Below are 16,154 nucleotides of genomic sequence, written 5' to 3' on the forward strand. Positions count from 1 at the left end.
CCAGTGACTAGGTTTGGCACTTTTGAAGTTTTAAAATAAGGGACACTTAAATGGGGGGGGGGGGGGGGTCAAGGCCCCTAACCACATCCTCCACATTTTTAGCAATAAATGCGTTGTTAATATGTGTTATTAATAAAAATTGTATATCCTTTCTTATATGCTAAAATGAGAACTTTCCTGACCCATGACTTATTAAAAAAATACATCATTTATATGTAAAAAATATATTTTTTTTCGATTATTTGTCTTTATCTTCTTTATAAATTTTTTTATTTCTTTTATTTGTTTATTTTTTCCTTCACCTGTTCTTTATGATTGTATTCATACATTGTTTGATCTTATTGAACATTTATGTAGAAAAAAACTCCACAGTTTTACCACCATTTGTGGACTTTTCAGACGGTCCCTTACCACATCCTCCACAGTATTATCACGTTTTAGCACAATGTGTGGACTTTTCAGACGGTCCCTTGCCCACCGTAGGCAAATAGCGTCACGGATTGATTTAATAGGGCACGCATCATTTTATCTTTAAATACGGGACTGGTGGCAACCCTACCAGTGACTGATTTTGTGGCGTGATATACTTTAATTTATACCATGGTACTGAATGATTACCATTTTCATGTACCACAGTATTCACTTGATAGTCCAATGTAATTCAAAGAATACTATTAAGCAAATGTGCATAGAGAAAATATGGTACAGCATATTTTATTTATGCATGTAGTTTTCAGTGTTTTGAGTGATTAATAGGTATTTAGAATAAATCTGACGATGTGCAAGTTCAAAGCCATGAAACTTCAGGAGATACCACTGCAGTGCCAGTGTGTCTGCCTCACAGCAACAGTGTGTCGCACAACAACATATTAATTCGCTTGTATGAACGACACTTAAACAGGAGGATATAAATGAGATCTATAGTTTTAAAATAAATGACATAAAATCCCCAAAAAGACTATTCAAGGCGTGTGCATTAACTAAAGCGTCTCGCGCTTTATTGCTGGCATGCGCGTGCACGTCCATTTATTTCATTCATTGCGTTAAACATACAGTAAATAAAAAGACACAGGTAAGAGACATAACTAACTAAACGAAAACGTGTCGGGTGTATCTTTAGCATTCGTAATGTGACCTAAACCTTTTAAATAAAGACATTTATTTCCACAGTTACCAACTAGAGAGCCCCACGTGAAGAGGGCGGGAAAATTGAGTCGCCGGAACTGTGAGGAATAACGAATACATCAGCAAACAAGAGCTGTTTCTATTTTAATGTAAGGCAGATGATTTTAAATGTACAATTTTTAAAAGTACAAAGTTACTGAGGCGAAATGTGTTTTATTTTCTACATAAACTCAGATGTGGTTAATTGGTTAGTCTTGCAATACAAAGTTCTCAAAACCTAGTTAGTTGCCTACATAGACAGCATTTTTGGGCGTCATAGGCACTTCCTGGACGCCCCAAAAAGTGAGGTGCCTACCTAGTCTGAATTTGTTCACATATTACAGACATTTTAACGTTAGGAACGCGTTTTAATGCGAAACAATGCTGTCTAGTTAGGCAGCTTGCTAAGTATTGAGACACCGCCATTAATATAAACAAATAAACGAACGACTTTAGATTGGAGTGACAACCTAAAATACAACATGTAAGGCAGTGCTTGCTGATAAAGTTCAATTAATTATTCGTGTTCCACAGATTGACAACGTGTATCTTCTGCATCTTCACCCACTGAAGACACTCACATCACGATGTTTTATGCACAACTTTTCACCTCTAAACGAGGGACTCTAGCCAAAATCTGGCTCGCAGCCCATTGGGAGAAGAAAATCACCAAAGCACATGTGTTTGAATGTGACCTTGAGACCACCATCAAGGAAATATTATCCCCCCAGGTAAGGTTTACCTGGTTAATCGTTATTTTAACACTAAATAAGATCACTGGTTAGTGCTGGTGCTAAGTAACAAGTTCATCTGTCTTTCTATAGACTGTACTGTTCAATAGCCTTTAGTATTATTGTGTAAAACTGTTTGAAAATTGAATAAGAAATATTTGAGAGAGAGAGAGAGAGAGAGAGAGAGAGAGACATTTATAAAAATCATGTGTAGGCTGTATCTTTGTCATACATGTATTCTTCTTTTGTTTCTGTCCCTGTGTGTGATACTCCTCCATGATTCATTACCAGATTAAAATTGGTCTGCGAACTTCAGGTCACCTTCTTTTAGGTGTTGTCCGGATATACTCTCGGAAAACCAGATATCTTCTCACCGACTGCAGTGATGCATTGGTCAGAATTAAAGTGGCTTTCCGGCCAGGTGAACACAAAACTTTATACATGTTATCTCTGATGTTACATCTGACACTGAAATTAAAAAAAGTATAAAAGCTCTGTGTCTGATATTTATTCTTTTTTTATCCACAGGACAGACAGATCTGCCTGAGGATGCTTTTGAGGCCACCTTTAAAGCTATCACTCTACAAGAGGACTTCACTGACTTCGACTCTCAGCTGCCTGATCTCAAGTAGGCCTAGTGGGTCTCATTCACTAACCATGTGTAGGCACATATTTGTGCGCCAAATCTGTGCGAGAACATTTTCACTCAGAAATCATTCATTTATCCTAAATTTATAAAATTTGTTGTACAACCCCAATTCTGAAAAAGTTGGGACAGTAGGAAAAATGCTAATAAAAACAAAAAGGAGCGATTTGTAAATTTGATTCACCCTGTGCTATATTGAAAGCACTACAACAACACATTATTTTATGTATTACCTTGTGAATTTAATTATATATATATATATATACAGGTGCATCTCAATAAATTAGAATGTCGTGGAAAAGTTCATTTATTTCAGTAATTCAACTCAAATTGTGAAACTCGTGTATTAAATAAATTCAATGCACACAGACTGAAGTAGTTTAAGTCTTTGGTTCTTTTAATTGTGATGATTTTGGCTCACATTTAACAAAAACCCACCAATTCACTCTCAAAAAATTAGAATACATCATAAGACCAATAAAAAAAGATTTTTAGTGAATTGTTGGCCTTCTGGAAAGTATGTCCATTTACTGTATATGTACTCAATACTTGGTAGGGGCTCCTTTTGCTTTAATTACTGCCTCAATTCGGCGTGGCATGGAGGTGATCAGTTTGTGGCACTGCTGAGGTGGTATGGAAGCCCAGGTTTCTTTGACAGTGGCCTTCAGCTCATCTGCATTTTTTGGTCTCTTGTTTCTCATTTTCCTCTTGACAATACCCCATAGATTCTCTATGGGGTTCAGGTCTGGTGAGTTTGCTGGCCAGTCAAGCACACCAACACCAGTGTGGGCAGGTGCCAAATCCTGCTGGAAAATGAAATCAGCATCTTTAAAAAGCTGGTCAGCAGAAGGAAGCATGAAGTGCTCCAAACTTTCTTGGTAAACGAGTGCAGTGACTTTGCTTTTCAAAAAACACAATGGACCAACACCAGCAGATGACATTGCACCCCAAATCATCACAGCCTGTGGAAACTTAACACTGGACTTCAAGCAACTTGGGCTATGAGCTTCTCCACCCTTCCTCCAGACTCTAGGACCTTGGTTTCCAAATGAAATACAAAACTTGCTCTCATCTGAAAAGAGGACTTTGGACCACTGGGCAACAGTCCAGTTCTTCTTCTCCTTAGCCCAGGTAAGACGCCTCTGACGTTGTCTGTGGTTCAGGAGTGGCTTAACAAGAGGAATACGACAACTGTAGCCAAATTCCTTGACACATCTGTGTGTGGTGGCTCTTGATGCCTTGACCCCAGCCTCAGTCCATTCCTTGTGAAGTTCACCCAAATTGTTGAATCGATTTTGCTTGACAATCCTCATAAGGCTGCGGTTCTCTCGGTTGGTTGTGCATCTTTTTCTTCCACACTTTTTCCTTCCACTCAACTTTCTGTTAACATGCTTGGATACAGCACTCTGTGAACAGCCAGCTTCTTTGGCAATGAATGTTTGTGGCTTACCCTCCTTGTGAAGGGTGTCAATGATTGTCTTCTGGACAACTGTCAGATCAGCAGTCTTCCCCATGATTGTGGAGCCTAGTGAACCAAACTGAGAGACCATTTTGAAGGCTCAGGAAACCTTTGCAGGTGTTTTGAGTTGATTAGCTGATTGGCATGTCACCATATTCTAATTTTTTGAGATAGTGAATTGGTGGGTTTTTGTTAAATGTGAGCCAAAATCATCACAATTAAAAGAACCAAAGACTTAAACTACTTCAGTCTGTGTGCATTGAATTTATTTAATACACGAGTTTCACAATTTGAGTTGAATTACTGAAATAAATGAACATTTCCACGATATTCTAATTTATTGAGATGCACCTGTGTGTGTATATATATATATATATATATATATACTGTATATACAGTACTGTGCAAAAGTTTTAGGCACTTGTAAAAAGTGTTGCATAGTGAGGATGTCTTCAAAAATAATGACATAAATAGTTTTCATTTATCACTTAATGTCATACAAAGTCCAGTAAACATAGAAAAGCTAAATCAATATTCGGTGTGACCACCTTTGCCTTCAAAACAGCACCAATTCTCCTAGGTACACCTGGACACAGTTTTTCTTGGTTGTTGGCAGATAGGATGTTCCAAGCTTCTTGGAGAATTCGCAACAGTTCTTCTATCTATTTAGGCTGTCTCAGTTGCTTCTGTCTCTATATGTAATCTCAGGCTGATTCTTTGTTCAGTGTGGGGCTTTGTGGGGGCCATGACATCTGTTGCAGGGCTCCCTATTCTTCTATTCTAATCATTTCTATTTGCAAAAGTAATGTTTTGGAGTCTAACATTTATATTTCCTATTGACACACTAAAGCTGAAGATATAAATAACCATCTTAAGACAAATGCTTTTGTGAAACATCAAAAGAATTTTGCACAGTACTGTGTGTGTATATATATATATATATATATATATATATATATATATATATATATATATTTATATATTTTTTTTTTTTTTTTTTTTTTTTTTAAATATACACCCATTTCAATTTGGATAATTGCAATACGCTCCAAAAAAGTTTGGATAGTTGCATGTTTACCACTGTGTAACATCACCATTTCTTCTAATAATACATATTAAGTGTTTGGTCATTGAAGAAAGCAGAATTTACCCCATTCATCCATTATGCAGGTCTTCAGCAGCGCAGTTGTACGGAGCTTTCATTGCCGCAATGTGCGCTTCATAATGCACCACACATTCTCAATTGGAGACAGGTCAGGACTGCAGGCTGTCGAATCTAGCACCCACATTCTCTGCTCACGCAGCCATGCACTTGTAATCCGGGCAGTATGTGGTTTGGCGTTGTCCTGCTGGAAAATGCAGAGACATCCCTGTAAAAGGCATCTGGTTGGCAACATATGTTGCTCCAAAATTTGTACATATCTTGATGTGAAAGTTACCTATGCCATGGGCACGGACACTGGCTTTTGGACCTGACGCTGAGAACAGCTTGCATGGTCCTTTTCCTCTTTGGCCTGGAGAAAACATCAGCTGTTTTTTCCAAAAACTCTTTGAAATGTGGACTCATCGGAACACAAGACACAATTCCACTATTCTACTTTCCATCTCAGATGAGACCGAGCCCAAAGAAATCGACGGTACTTCTGGACAGTGTTGATGAATGCCTTCTGCTTTTAATTAAAACCTTAATTGCATCTTTTATGCAGCGGCGAATGGTGTTGACAGACAAAGGTTTATCGAAGTATTCCTTAGCCTATGTCATGTTATAGTACACTACAGTACACAGGGTTCCCACTTGTCCTGGAAAACCTGGAATTTTGCAGTGAAGTTTTCCAGTCATGGAAAAGTAATGGAAAATTAGAAAAATACCTAAATGTCCTGGAAAAATAATTATAATATTATAGATATTTAATTAATATTTCATATAATAGAACGGTTTGATTGTGTTTATAAAAAAAATTTTGTAACATGGTAACAATCGGGACTCGGAATAGGAGTAAAATACACACATTGTTGTTTTTATTGATATAGTACAAAATAGGATTTTTTTCGTTCCAACATTGCTGTTGTGTTAACCACAAAAACATATGAGTTATAAACTTTAGACAACGATGACGGTAAGACCACTGATTTTTTTTGAAAATTAATTCACACCCTTAGTTGGTAGCATGGTGATTCGGCCTTCACACCACGGGATGTGAATTCATTTTCAATAATTTAACGATCGGAGTCTGCTTATACCGCGGTTACCTCATGTAGTATGCAGAAAACATGGACAGAATCTCTGAATCTAGTCATAAAAAGGACATTAGCTATAAAACACAATGTTATGGAATATGACATTTGGACTTAAACGAATGATTGAATGCACAATCAAATTGAAACTGTAATATGCTTGCTCACCATCCGCTTGCAATTTAAGGACCTACTGAGCTGAGATATTTTTCTATTTTTCTTCAAATGTGTTCTGGTGAAGAAAGAAAGTCATACACATCTGGGATATCATGAGGGTGAGTAAATGATATTTTAATTTTTGGGTGAACCTTGCCTTTAAGCATGGTCCAAAACTTTGTGCTTCCCTGATTACCAGCCAACTTTCTTCCCTAAACCAGGTGCTCAATTTATCCCTAAATACCTGAAATAATGCCACCAAGTGGACAACCAAAAACATTGCACAGTACAGCACAGTAAAAACAATAAATGTCTCCTACAACAAATGTAATGTTTCATTTGGTTTTGAGAATGACACTTGCGCATTCTGTGCATTTTTAGAAAGCATAAGGATACGTTTGCTGAGGGTGACAAATGGATTTAAATGTAAGGTTGTGTGGAAAGCCCTTATATGAAGATCGTTTGGGTATGTTTTATACAAATGACTAACTGCAGACATGCTCCCTGCTTTAGAATAATATGGATTCATCAACATTAGATCTAGGATAAGAACAAAGTTATGCGTATATGCCGCTGTTGAATTTTTTTACAAATTGTTCACTCTTATTAGTGAATGAGACCCATTGTTTTATCAACACCACTCAATCACAGCACAAGAGAACCCCCCCTTCACATATAGTGTTTTGTCATGGCTTATTTGTCAAGTTGTGTCTTTCATCCAGCACCATTGATGTGGTAGACCACTTCTCTTTGAATCAGTGTCGCACAGAAGATATCACTCTAAAAGAGAACCTTGGGAACAGCTTTCTAACCTTGGATGGCGTAGGTAATTGCTTTGAAGTATGAACAGAACCAGGTTTTTACATCAACTGTACCAAAATATGGACGTCTGCATTTGTGTTTTTTTATACCTTTACAGGAGAAGAAACCCAGTCTTACGAGGGACTGTTTGATCAGAGTTTCCAAACTTTCAGTGTCCATGGTGACTGCTTTGGTGATGAGGAAATGGCTGTTGACCTCATTGGTACAGTTATACATCCTACTCTCTCACGAGTTCAGGGGGCATTTACACTGGATGTATCCACACAATACATCCTTTTAGGTCATCACTGAAATTGTAGTGCGCATATGTAATGTTTAAGCTCGAGTGAGCCCCATTTACATCTTTTTTTAATATTTTCTCATATACTGGTGTGCTGGTATACTGGCGTATATGTGTATCTGATCAAACAAATTTGTCAAATAATTCTTTATTTAAACCACTAACATGCAATGGATAAGGTCTTAATAACCATCACACCTAATGTTGAGTCTATTTTTGTTTTCTTTTCCTTCTTTTTCCAAGATTTCATAGCAAATGATAGTAAGGATACTCCAGTGACAGATTTCTATGAGAACACTCCCAATGAATTACCAGCTACGCCTCCACCAACCGCTGTCAGTTTAGTAGGTAATGGTGTTACATTTTTAGTTACATATTTACAAATTCATTAAAAATAAGATAATCAGCCATGTTTTGGAGCCAATGGAATTGATGTTTCATTTTAGATTTAAAAATGTGTGTATGCATAAACAACAGAAGTTGTTTATTCTTTTGTGAACCTATTTTGAGTGTATTCTAGATCATATTGTCTTTTACCTTGCATAGATTTGTGCGTGGTTTTCTAGCATGAGAGCATGTCACACAATCTGTTCATGTAGGCATCTACCTAATTTGGTTAGTCTCTAGCAGGCAGAGAACGTTTTCCCAGTCATCGTAGAATTTGATTGGATCAGTGAATCAACATGTATCTAGTGCACTAAAATGTCTTAAATTCTATTCTCTCAAAGCTGACACAGCCAGTTCACAGTGGGTACTGAAAATTGAATTCATTTTAAAAAAGAAAGCTAAATTATTATGCTTTAAAAAAATAAAAATAAATAAATAAATAAATTTGGTAGGAATCCTATTGATTCAGCATTTAATAACGGAAATACATTTAGCTGTGTATTTTAATAAGCTACTCTTTATACATGCAGTATGATTATAAAAAGATAATAAAAGTATAAATTATTAAAATCTGATTGATATTGAATATGTGGATTGATTCACATTAACCCGCTTACTATTGCCCCATCTATCTATAATGTTTTAAGATTTGCCCTTCCTTTGGAACATTAATATTTACCATTGTGTCATTCTCTTAAAGAGCCAGAGTCTGTGATACCAGACCTTTCCTGTTCAGACACACATATGAACAGTCCAGCCTTCACTGAGACCACTTTTCTGGTGAATGCAGAGGAAGGCTTCACTCTTGCACCTGTTGCTGCCACGCGTGAGTGTTAACTGCTCTGGAGAAGAATATTATTTATATTTGTATCAAATCGGTGCACATCTTTAACTGCTGGACTTTTAATGCTGGGGTTTCAAATGGTCTCATGAAGCCACATGATGGCACTGTTCACTTAAGATTTTGTAAAATTAAATACTAACCCTCAAAAATGGCATACTACCATACTACGCATCAGACCCTATACTCCCAATACTGCATTGACCTTCCATTTCCAGAGTGACAAATGAAGCAGAAGCGTTATCAACTGTGATTTTTAACATATCTTTCCTGAACAGTTTATTGATTGGCCTGCCAAAAGTTAAGGCATTTTTACACAAAATTGGATTAAAAAAGCAAAATACTTTATTTCCAAAATGATTAGGTGTCGCTTACTGTATTAAACATGCAACACAGTGAGGTCTGGTGACAATAATGTAGCATGCTACATTTGAAACATTTATCTGTGCATACTCCGTACTGTTTCACATATATTTAAAAAAAAAAAACAGTTGGCAGTATACAGTATATTATGTAGTATAGTAGTCATCAGCAGTACACAGTATTCCATACCAAAGACATTCTTCTGCTACCGCTGGGAATTTTAAGAGATGAGACCAATGAAAAGTTGTGTTCATATCACAGCAACTTCAACTAGGAAAAGAGGGAAGAGGAAGCGCAAGCTGCTGGTTGATCGGTCAAAGCAACTTACTAATGATGACATCAGGGACCAACTGGCTGACTACTCTGACCTTTTGATCTCATTGGAGATAGCCCCGCCCACACGGCAGCTCATGGAGTGGAAGGAAAACGGTGGGGTCAGGCAACTGCTGTCTCGTTTCGAACTTCAACCCTTACACTCCGACTTAAAGCAGGTATTGCACAGCCACTTAAGTCAGCTTCTGAAATGGCTGCAGAGCTCAGCTGAAGTCCACAGCTATCATTAGACTGTCAGTGTGTAATTACAGCAGTGCATCATGGGAAAGCATCCTCTCTTTCCTCTAGCTGTTCCCTTGTGACTCATCGCCTAGGAGAAAGAGGTTGGTTGGAGGAGCGAGAGAGCAGACTGACCCCGAAGAGATGAGAGAGCAAAGAAGAGATGGTAAGATAGATTCACAAAATAGCAGCCAATCAAATTGCTTTAGAGAAAATTCTGTTTTCATCTACTCACTCTCATGTTGCTTGGAACTTTTTTTTTTTTTTTTCACTTGGAACACAAAAGAGAGTTATTTAGCTAAATGTTCACGCTCCTCTGTTCCATACAATAAGAGGATGTCAACACCAACAAGCTCTAAAAAGTATTAAAAGTACCATAAAATTACTCCTTACGACTTGTGTATTATATTCAAAGTCTTCTGTAGCCATATAGTACGATAGAAAAAAAACTCCCTAATGTTGAGCCCTGATTGTGAATTTGCCATAAGAGCTAGAACAGAAGGTTTTCAGGGAATTTGAAATGTTAAACAATGACTTTAAATTCAGCCTGGACATTCTGCAAAAATCTTATGTGTTCCATTTAAAAAAATCTAACATGTTTGGAACTTCATAAGAATGAGTAAATAAAAAGATTTTAAAGTGCTTCCCTTGTGCTAATGCTGTAATCTGATTGGTGTGTTTTGTATGATGTGTCTGTACATCTAGCAGACAGAGAGAACACTGCTCAGACAGTGTTGGATGACTGGAGTTTACTGCAGGAGACTGTGGCTCCAGATAAAGCAGCAGATGCAAACACCTCTGTAGAACCGTCTATCACTCATACAGAACCTCCACCTCCCTGGAACACCACCAGTGTAAGAACTACATCTACACTTAGGAATAGTCCATCCAAAAATGGTAATTCTCTTATCATTTACTCACTCTTATGCCATCTCAAACTCGAATGACTTTCTTTCTTCTGCGGAACACAAACAAAGATATTTTGATGGAGATATGATGTGTTTATTTCCATACAATACAAGTCAATGGGGTCCAGACCTTTCAAACTCCAAAAAAGAAAATGGCAGCATAAAGGTAATCCATAAGATTTCAGTGGTTTAATCCATATCTTCTGAAGTGATACCATAATATTTGGGTGGGTACAGACCAAAATGAAACTCCTTTTTCACTTTAAATCTTACCATCTGCAGCGTTCTTGTTGCGATCATGATTTAAAACCTGACGGTCCACGCACGGATATCCGAAATGTACGATGGCAGGGGAAGATTCATTCATTTTTATGAATAAAGATATTCCTGATTTGAAAAAGTTAGTTTTAGGGGTAGGTTGGGCTATAGTTAATCTGACCAATCAGGTAGTGATTTCTTGAGGAACATTAATTAATTATCCAATCAGATATTGCTTTCCTAATGAATATAAATGACTATTCCCCTGCCAACCTATGTTTTGGAACTCCGCGCTCTGCACATGCATCAAACACAAGGAAGTGTAATCGAGCTTCAAGTCTTGATTGCGTGAAGGAGACTGTGTATGGCAAGACTTATAGTGAAAAAGGAGTTACATTTTGGTCTGTTTCTCACCCACAACTGATCGTATGGCTTCAGAAGTCATTAAATCACTCGATTCGTATGGATTACCTTTATGTTGCCTTACCTTCCTTTTTGGAGCTGGAAAGTTTTGGATCTCATTGAATTGCATTGTATGGATATAAACACATCACATTAAATGATCTTTGTTTGTATTCCGCAGAGCAAAGTCAAACGAGTTTGAGATGGCATAAGGGAGAAAAAATGAGAAACTTTTCATTTTTGGGTGAATTATTCCTTTAATGAGAATTAACAGAACTGACACATATGACCTTTATGTTGTGATTTATAAGTTTTATTTTCTCATAACACCTTAAGTTCTCATCAAAAAATCCTCCACGTGCAGCAATGACAGCTTTGCAGATCCTTGGAATTCTAGCTGTCAGTTTGTCCAGATATTCAGGTGACATTTCACCCCACGCTTCCTGTAGCACTTGCCATAGATGTGGCTGTCTTGTCGGGCACTTCTCACGCACCTTACAATCTAGCTGATCCCACAAAAGCTCAATGGGGTTAAGATCCATAACACTCTTTTCTAATTATCTGTTATCCAATGTCTGTGTTTCTTTGCCCACTCTAACCTTTTCTTTTTGATTTTTTGTTTCAAAAGTGGCTTTTTCTTTGCAATTCTTCCCATAAGGCCTGCACCCCTGAGTCTTCTCTTTACTGTTGTACATGAAACTGGTGTTGAGCGGGTAGAATTCAATGAAGCTGTCAGCTGAGGACATGTGAGGTGTCTATTTCTCAAACTAGAGACTCTGATGTACTTATCCTCTTGTTTAGTTGTACGTCTGGCCTTCCACATCTCTTTCTGTCCTTGTTAGAGCCAGTTGTACTTTGTCTTTGAAGACTGTAGTGTATCCTTTGTATGAAATCTTCGGTTTTTTGGCAATTTTAAGCATTGTATAGCCTTCATTCCTCAAAACAATGATTGACTGATGAGTTTCTAGAGAAAGCTGTTTCTTTTTTGGCATTTTTGACCTAATATTGATCTTAAGACATGCCAGTCTATTGCATACTGTGGCAACTCAAAAACAAACACAAAGACAATGTTAAGCTTCATTTAATGAACCAAATAGCTTTCAGTTGTGTTTGATATAATGGAAAGTGATTTTCTAGTACCAAATTATCAATTTAGCATGATTACTCAAGGATAAGGTGTTGGGAGTGATGGCTGCTGGAAATGGGGCCTGTCTAGATTTGACCAAAAATGACTTTTTTCAAATAGTGATGGTGCTGTTTTTTTACATCAATAATGTCCTGACTATACTTTGTGATGAGTTGAATGCCACTTTAGTGAATTAAAGTACCAATTTCTTTCCATAAGAGCAAAATCTGTACATTACCTAAACTTTTGGCTGCCAGTGTACATTTGTAATTTCAGCCATATTTGAGTCACTTGAAGATTTTTATGGTCCTAAAGGTGTAGGTCATAGGCATCATCATTAGGGATGGTCGACTGGTTGTCCAACAGAGGTCAACTGCTGTAGTTATTTAGATTTATTTCTTTGTGTTTGTTTTAGGGTTAATATTCAAGATGATAACAATGTAAAGATTAAAGGGTCAGTTCACTTAAAAATTAAAATTCTCTCTTCATTTACTCACCCTCATGCCATCTCAGATGTGTATGACTTTCTTCTGCAGAACACAAATTAAGATTTTAAGAAGAATTTCTCAGCTCTGTAGGTCCTCACAATGAATGGTGGCCTGAACTCTGAAGGTCCAAATATCACATTAAGGCAGCATAAAAGTAATTAATACGACTCCAGTGGTTTAATGAATGTCTTCTGAAGCGATCAAATCAGTTTTGGGTGAGAACAATCCAAAATATAACTTTTTTTTTTTGCACTGGACATCTTGTCATTGGAGTTTCTAGGCACGATCATGATTTAAAGCTTGATTACACTTCCTAGTGCTTGACACATGTACAAAGTACTAGATGGTGCTATAGGAAGTGTAATCGAGCTTGAAATCATGATCACCAAGGAGACTGGTGTCAAGATTTATCATGAAAAATGTGTTATATTTTGGTCTGTTCTCAACCAAAACCGATTAGATCACATCAGAAGACATTGACTAAACCACTGGAGTCAGATGGGTTACTTTTTTGATGCCTTTATTTGATATTTGGACCTTCTGAGTTCCAACCACCATTCACTTGCATTGTATGAACCAACAGAGCTGAAATATTCTTCTAAACATCTTCATTTGTGTTCTGCAAAAGAAAGAAAATCATACACATATGGCATGGCTTGAGGGCGAGTGAATAACAGAATTTCATTTTTGAGTGAACTATTAAGTAGTTTTAATTATTCATAATCATATTTACTATTATGGTATTATGTTACATATTAAAACATAATTTGAAGTTTACATGATGTGTTTTGAAAGCACCACACACAGGACTAAAACCCTTTCAGAAGATCTGCTGCATGGGTGAATATCAGCATAGTGGAAAAAGATATCAAACAATGCAACATTTGAAAGATTATGTCTCTAAATTTATCCCATTTAAAGCACTGCAGCTATAGCCATCAAAATACCACTTTTGTAACACATTCACCACCTACAGCAATACATTTCAAAACAATCACTATCGAACTTCGAATTGTCTGCTGTGAGCAATGTTCCTGTTATTCTGCAAAACCTGTGTTTTGTGAAGACTATCATAATTAAGTTCAGTCTGATTTATTTTGCTTATTTGTTGAATATCTTTTTAGTCACTCGATTAAAGTACCACAATTTAATGCCCTTATATTGCTAATAAACACATCTCTAATTGACATCAGGGGGACATGACTCTAAACCAATCAAATTATACAGGGCTTCCTTAAGACCAACTAGTTAGTCGTTCAGACAATCCACCGACTGGTCAAGTTTGAAAATGTATAGTTTTGCACAGCCCGAATATCTTGACCCATCCCTAGTTTGGAGTGACATGATGTTGACAGAATTTCTGTAAACTATCCCTTGAAACATTCAATCAAGATGTCATTAGACTGCTAAGATTCATTTCCTATGTTATTCTTTGCTTTTTTTAAATGTTTCCCCTCTACCATAGGAGAGTGGGTTGGAAGTGTTGTATCCAGAGCCTCTCACTGAGGCCTCCATGATGGTGCACCCATCTGCAGGGACGAGGGAAACCCCAGTGGTGACACAAACGCAGACACCGGTAGTACTACACACTCAGCCCTTTAACCCATTTTCTGAGGGTTAAGCACCTCTTTTCATTGATCATGTGCTGAAAAAGAGAAAACATTGACTCCATTTTTCAGATCTTTTTTGTACTCTATTCATGGCCAGTGCCTTGAGGCAGTCATCACCCATCCCCTTCCATCCCTGTGTCTCTGCAGTCTGTTCTGGACAGTCAGGACGTGGAGGACAAGAGAATGACCAGTCGAGCACACAAACTCCTCCAGGCCCTCAAAGTAAGAAGTAATGAAGCGCCTGTCCAGAGGCATCTCTGCTCTGTTTCCAGTGTTGATGCTGATCAGGACTGGCATGTGGAGCAGCTGTGAATAGGGAATTAAGAATGAGAGATTAAGAGAGAGGAAAATTAAATTTGTGTGTGCAGATCAGAACAGCAGGCTAAAGGGCACAAACCCCATCAACACATCACACACCGTCTCATTCATCTGACTCTGTGCTTACAGTAGGGATTGCATGATTACTCATTTTTTATAAGTCATCCAGAAAAGTTGTTGACTAGTTGGCAGATCAGTGTTTACCTTATATAAATGCAGATGGTACCTCAGATGAACAGGCCCCTAAACAGTGCATAAAAACAAAACAAACTGTGATTCATCGCTTTTCATGTCTGTCAGACAGACTTTATGCTTGTAGTCAAATGTCTGGATATGTGAGACCACACAGCATGGGTCCACGATTACATGCATATATGCCAAGTGTGCGAGACCTAAGCTTAGTATCGGAAGGGTACTTTAGATTGATAATAAAATATAAAATATGCTGTCTTTATTTATCAATTTATTATAAATTACATATCACAGGTATATCTGATAACAAAACAACTATGTGCTAAATAAATTCCTGAAGGTCATTGCATAATTCTAAATAAGGAAAGAAATATACATGTTAGAGGGAATTTGAAACTTAGCATACTTTCAGGAGTTGCAGTGCCTAGAGCTGTTTGTTGCGTGTGCTGCAAGTGTATGTACTCATATATGCATTAACTCCTCCTTCATTTGTTTCTGTCAGAGCCAAGACAGCTCGGCCAGTGCCACGTACAGTCTTAACGCCATGTGTGAGGGAAGCACTCGTTCCTATGTAGCAGCTGTATTCTTCTGCCTGCTGGTGTTAAGGAAACAACAAGCCCTCAACCTGCAACAGAGCACTCCCTACAGTGACATCATCGCCACACCTGGGCCTCTCTTCCACTCATTTTAGGACAGGCCATCTCTGACTGACCTTTAGACTAACAGAGGGGAAACCTTTTGCAAAGTTTACAATGGCTCATTACAAGAGCTTTGCTGTTTGTTTGGTTTTGTTTGCATGTTGTTGGTTAAAAACACAGTGCTGCCCTGTCTTGATGAACTGGTTCAGAAGTAGTAATTTTGTCACCTGGGGTATTTTTATGTCCATCTCCAAAGTTGAATTGGCTTGGATTGAAACCCAAGTTTACAGTTTCTATATTAATTTGAAATAGTTCAGTTTCATAAGCAGTTTTATGTGTTTGTTATTATTATGAACTGTGTTTTGTTTTCACCCTTTCCTTGAGGTATGTGACTTTACACAAGTGTGATTATTTACTTTAAAAATAACAAAATATATAGAATAAATAATTATTGCAAAGCACTGTGCATTTTTTCATAATATTACAGTTCATCTTTAAATACTCAATGCAAAAAGAAAGTCTTAAAAATGGGGATCAAATAAGATTTTTATTTTGACATCATTCACATTACTATCATT

General features: G+C 37.3%; 1 protein-coding gene across 1 annotated transcript; it reads left to right on the forward strand.

Moving 5' to 3' along the window:
* Positions 1 to 1,751: 1,751 nt before the first annotated feature.
* Positions 1,752 to 15,755, forward strand: LOC127424683 (double-strand-break repair protein rad21-like protein 1). Its single transcript, XM_051670073.1, has 13 exons — positions 1,752 to 1,895; positions 2,187 to 2,316; positions 2,424 to 2,523; positions 7,114 to 7,217; positions 7,311 to 7,415; positions 7,737 to 7,841; positions 8,581 to 8,706; positions 9,346 to 9,575; positions 9,706 to 9,802; positions 10,342 to 10,490; positions 14,284 to 14,394; positions 14,576 to 14,650; positions 15,441 to 15,755. The coding sequence occupies exons 1-13, from the start codon at positions 1,752 to 1,754 to the stop codon at positions 15,627 to 15,629; spliced, it is 1,665 nt and encodes a 554-aa protein (XP_051526033.1). The 3' UTR covers positions 15,630 to 15,755.
* Positions 15,756 to 16,154: the final 399 nt, after the last annotated feature.

The sequence above is a fragment of the Myxocyprinus asiaticus genome, chromosome 33, assembly GCF_019703515.2.
Source record: "Myxocyprinus asiaticus isolate MX2 ecotype Aquarium Trade chromosome 33, UBuf_Myxa_2, whole genome shotgun sequence".
In the NCBI taxonomy this organism is placed as follows: Eukaryota; Metazoa; Chordata; class Actinopteri; order Cypriniformes; family Catostomidae; genus Myxocyprinus; species Myxocyprinus asiaticus.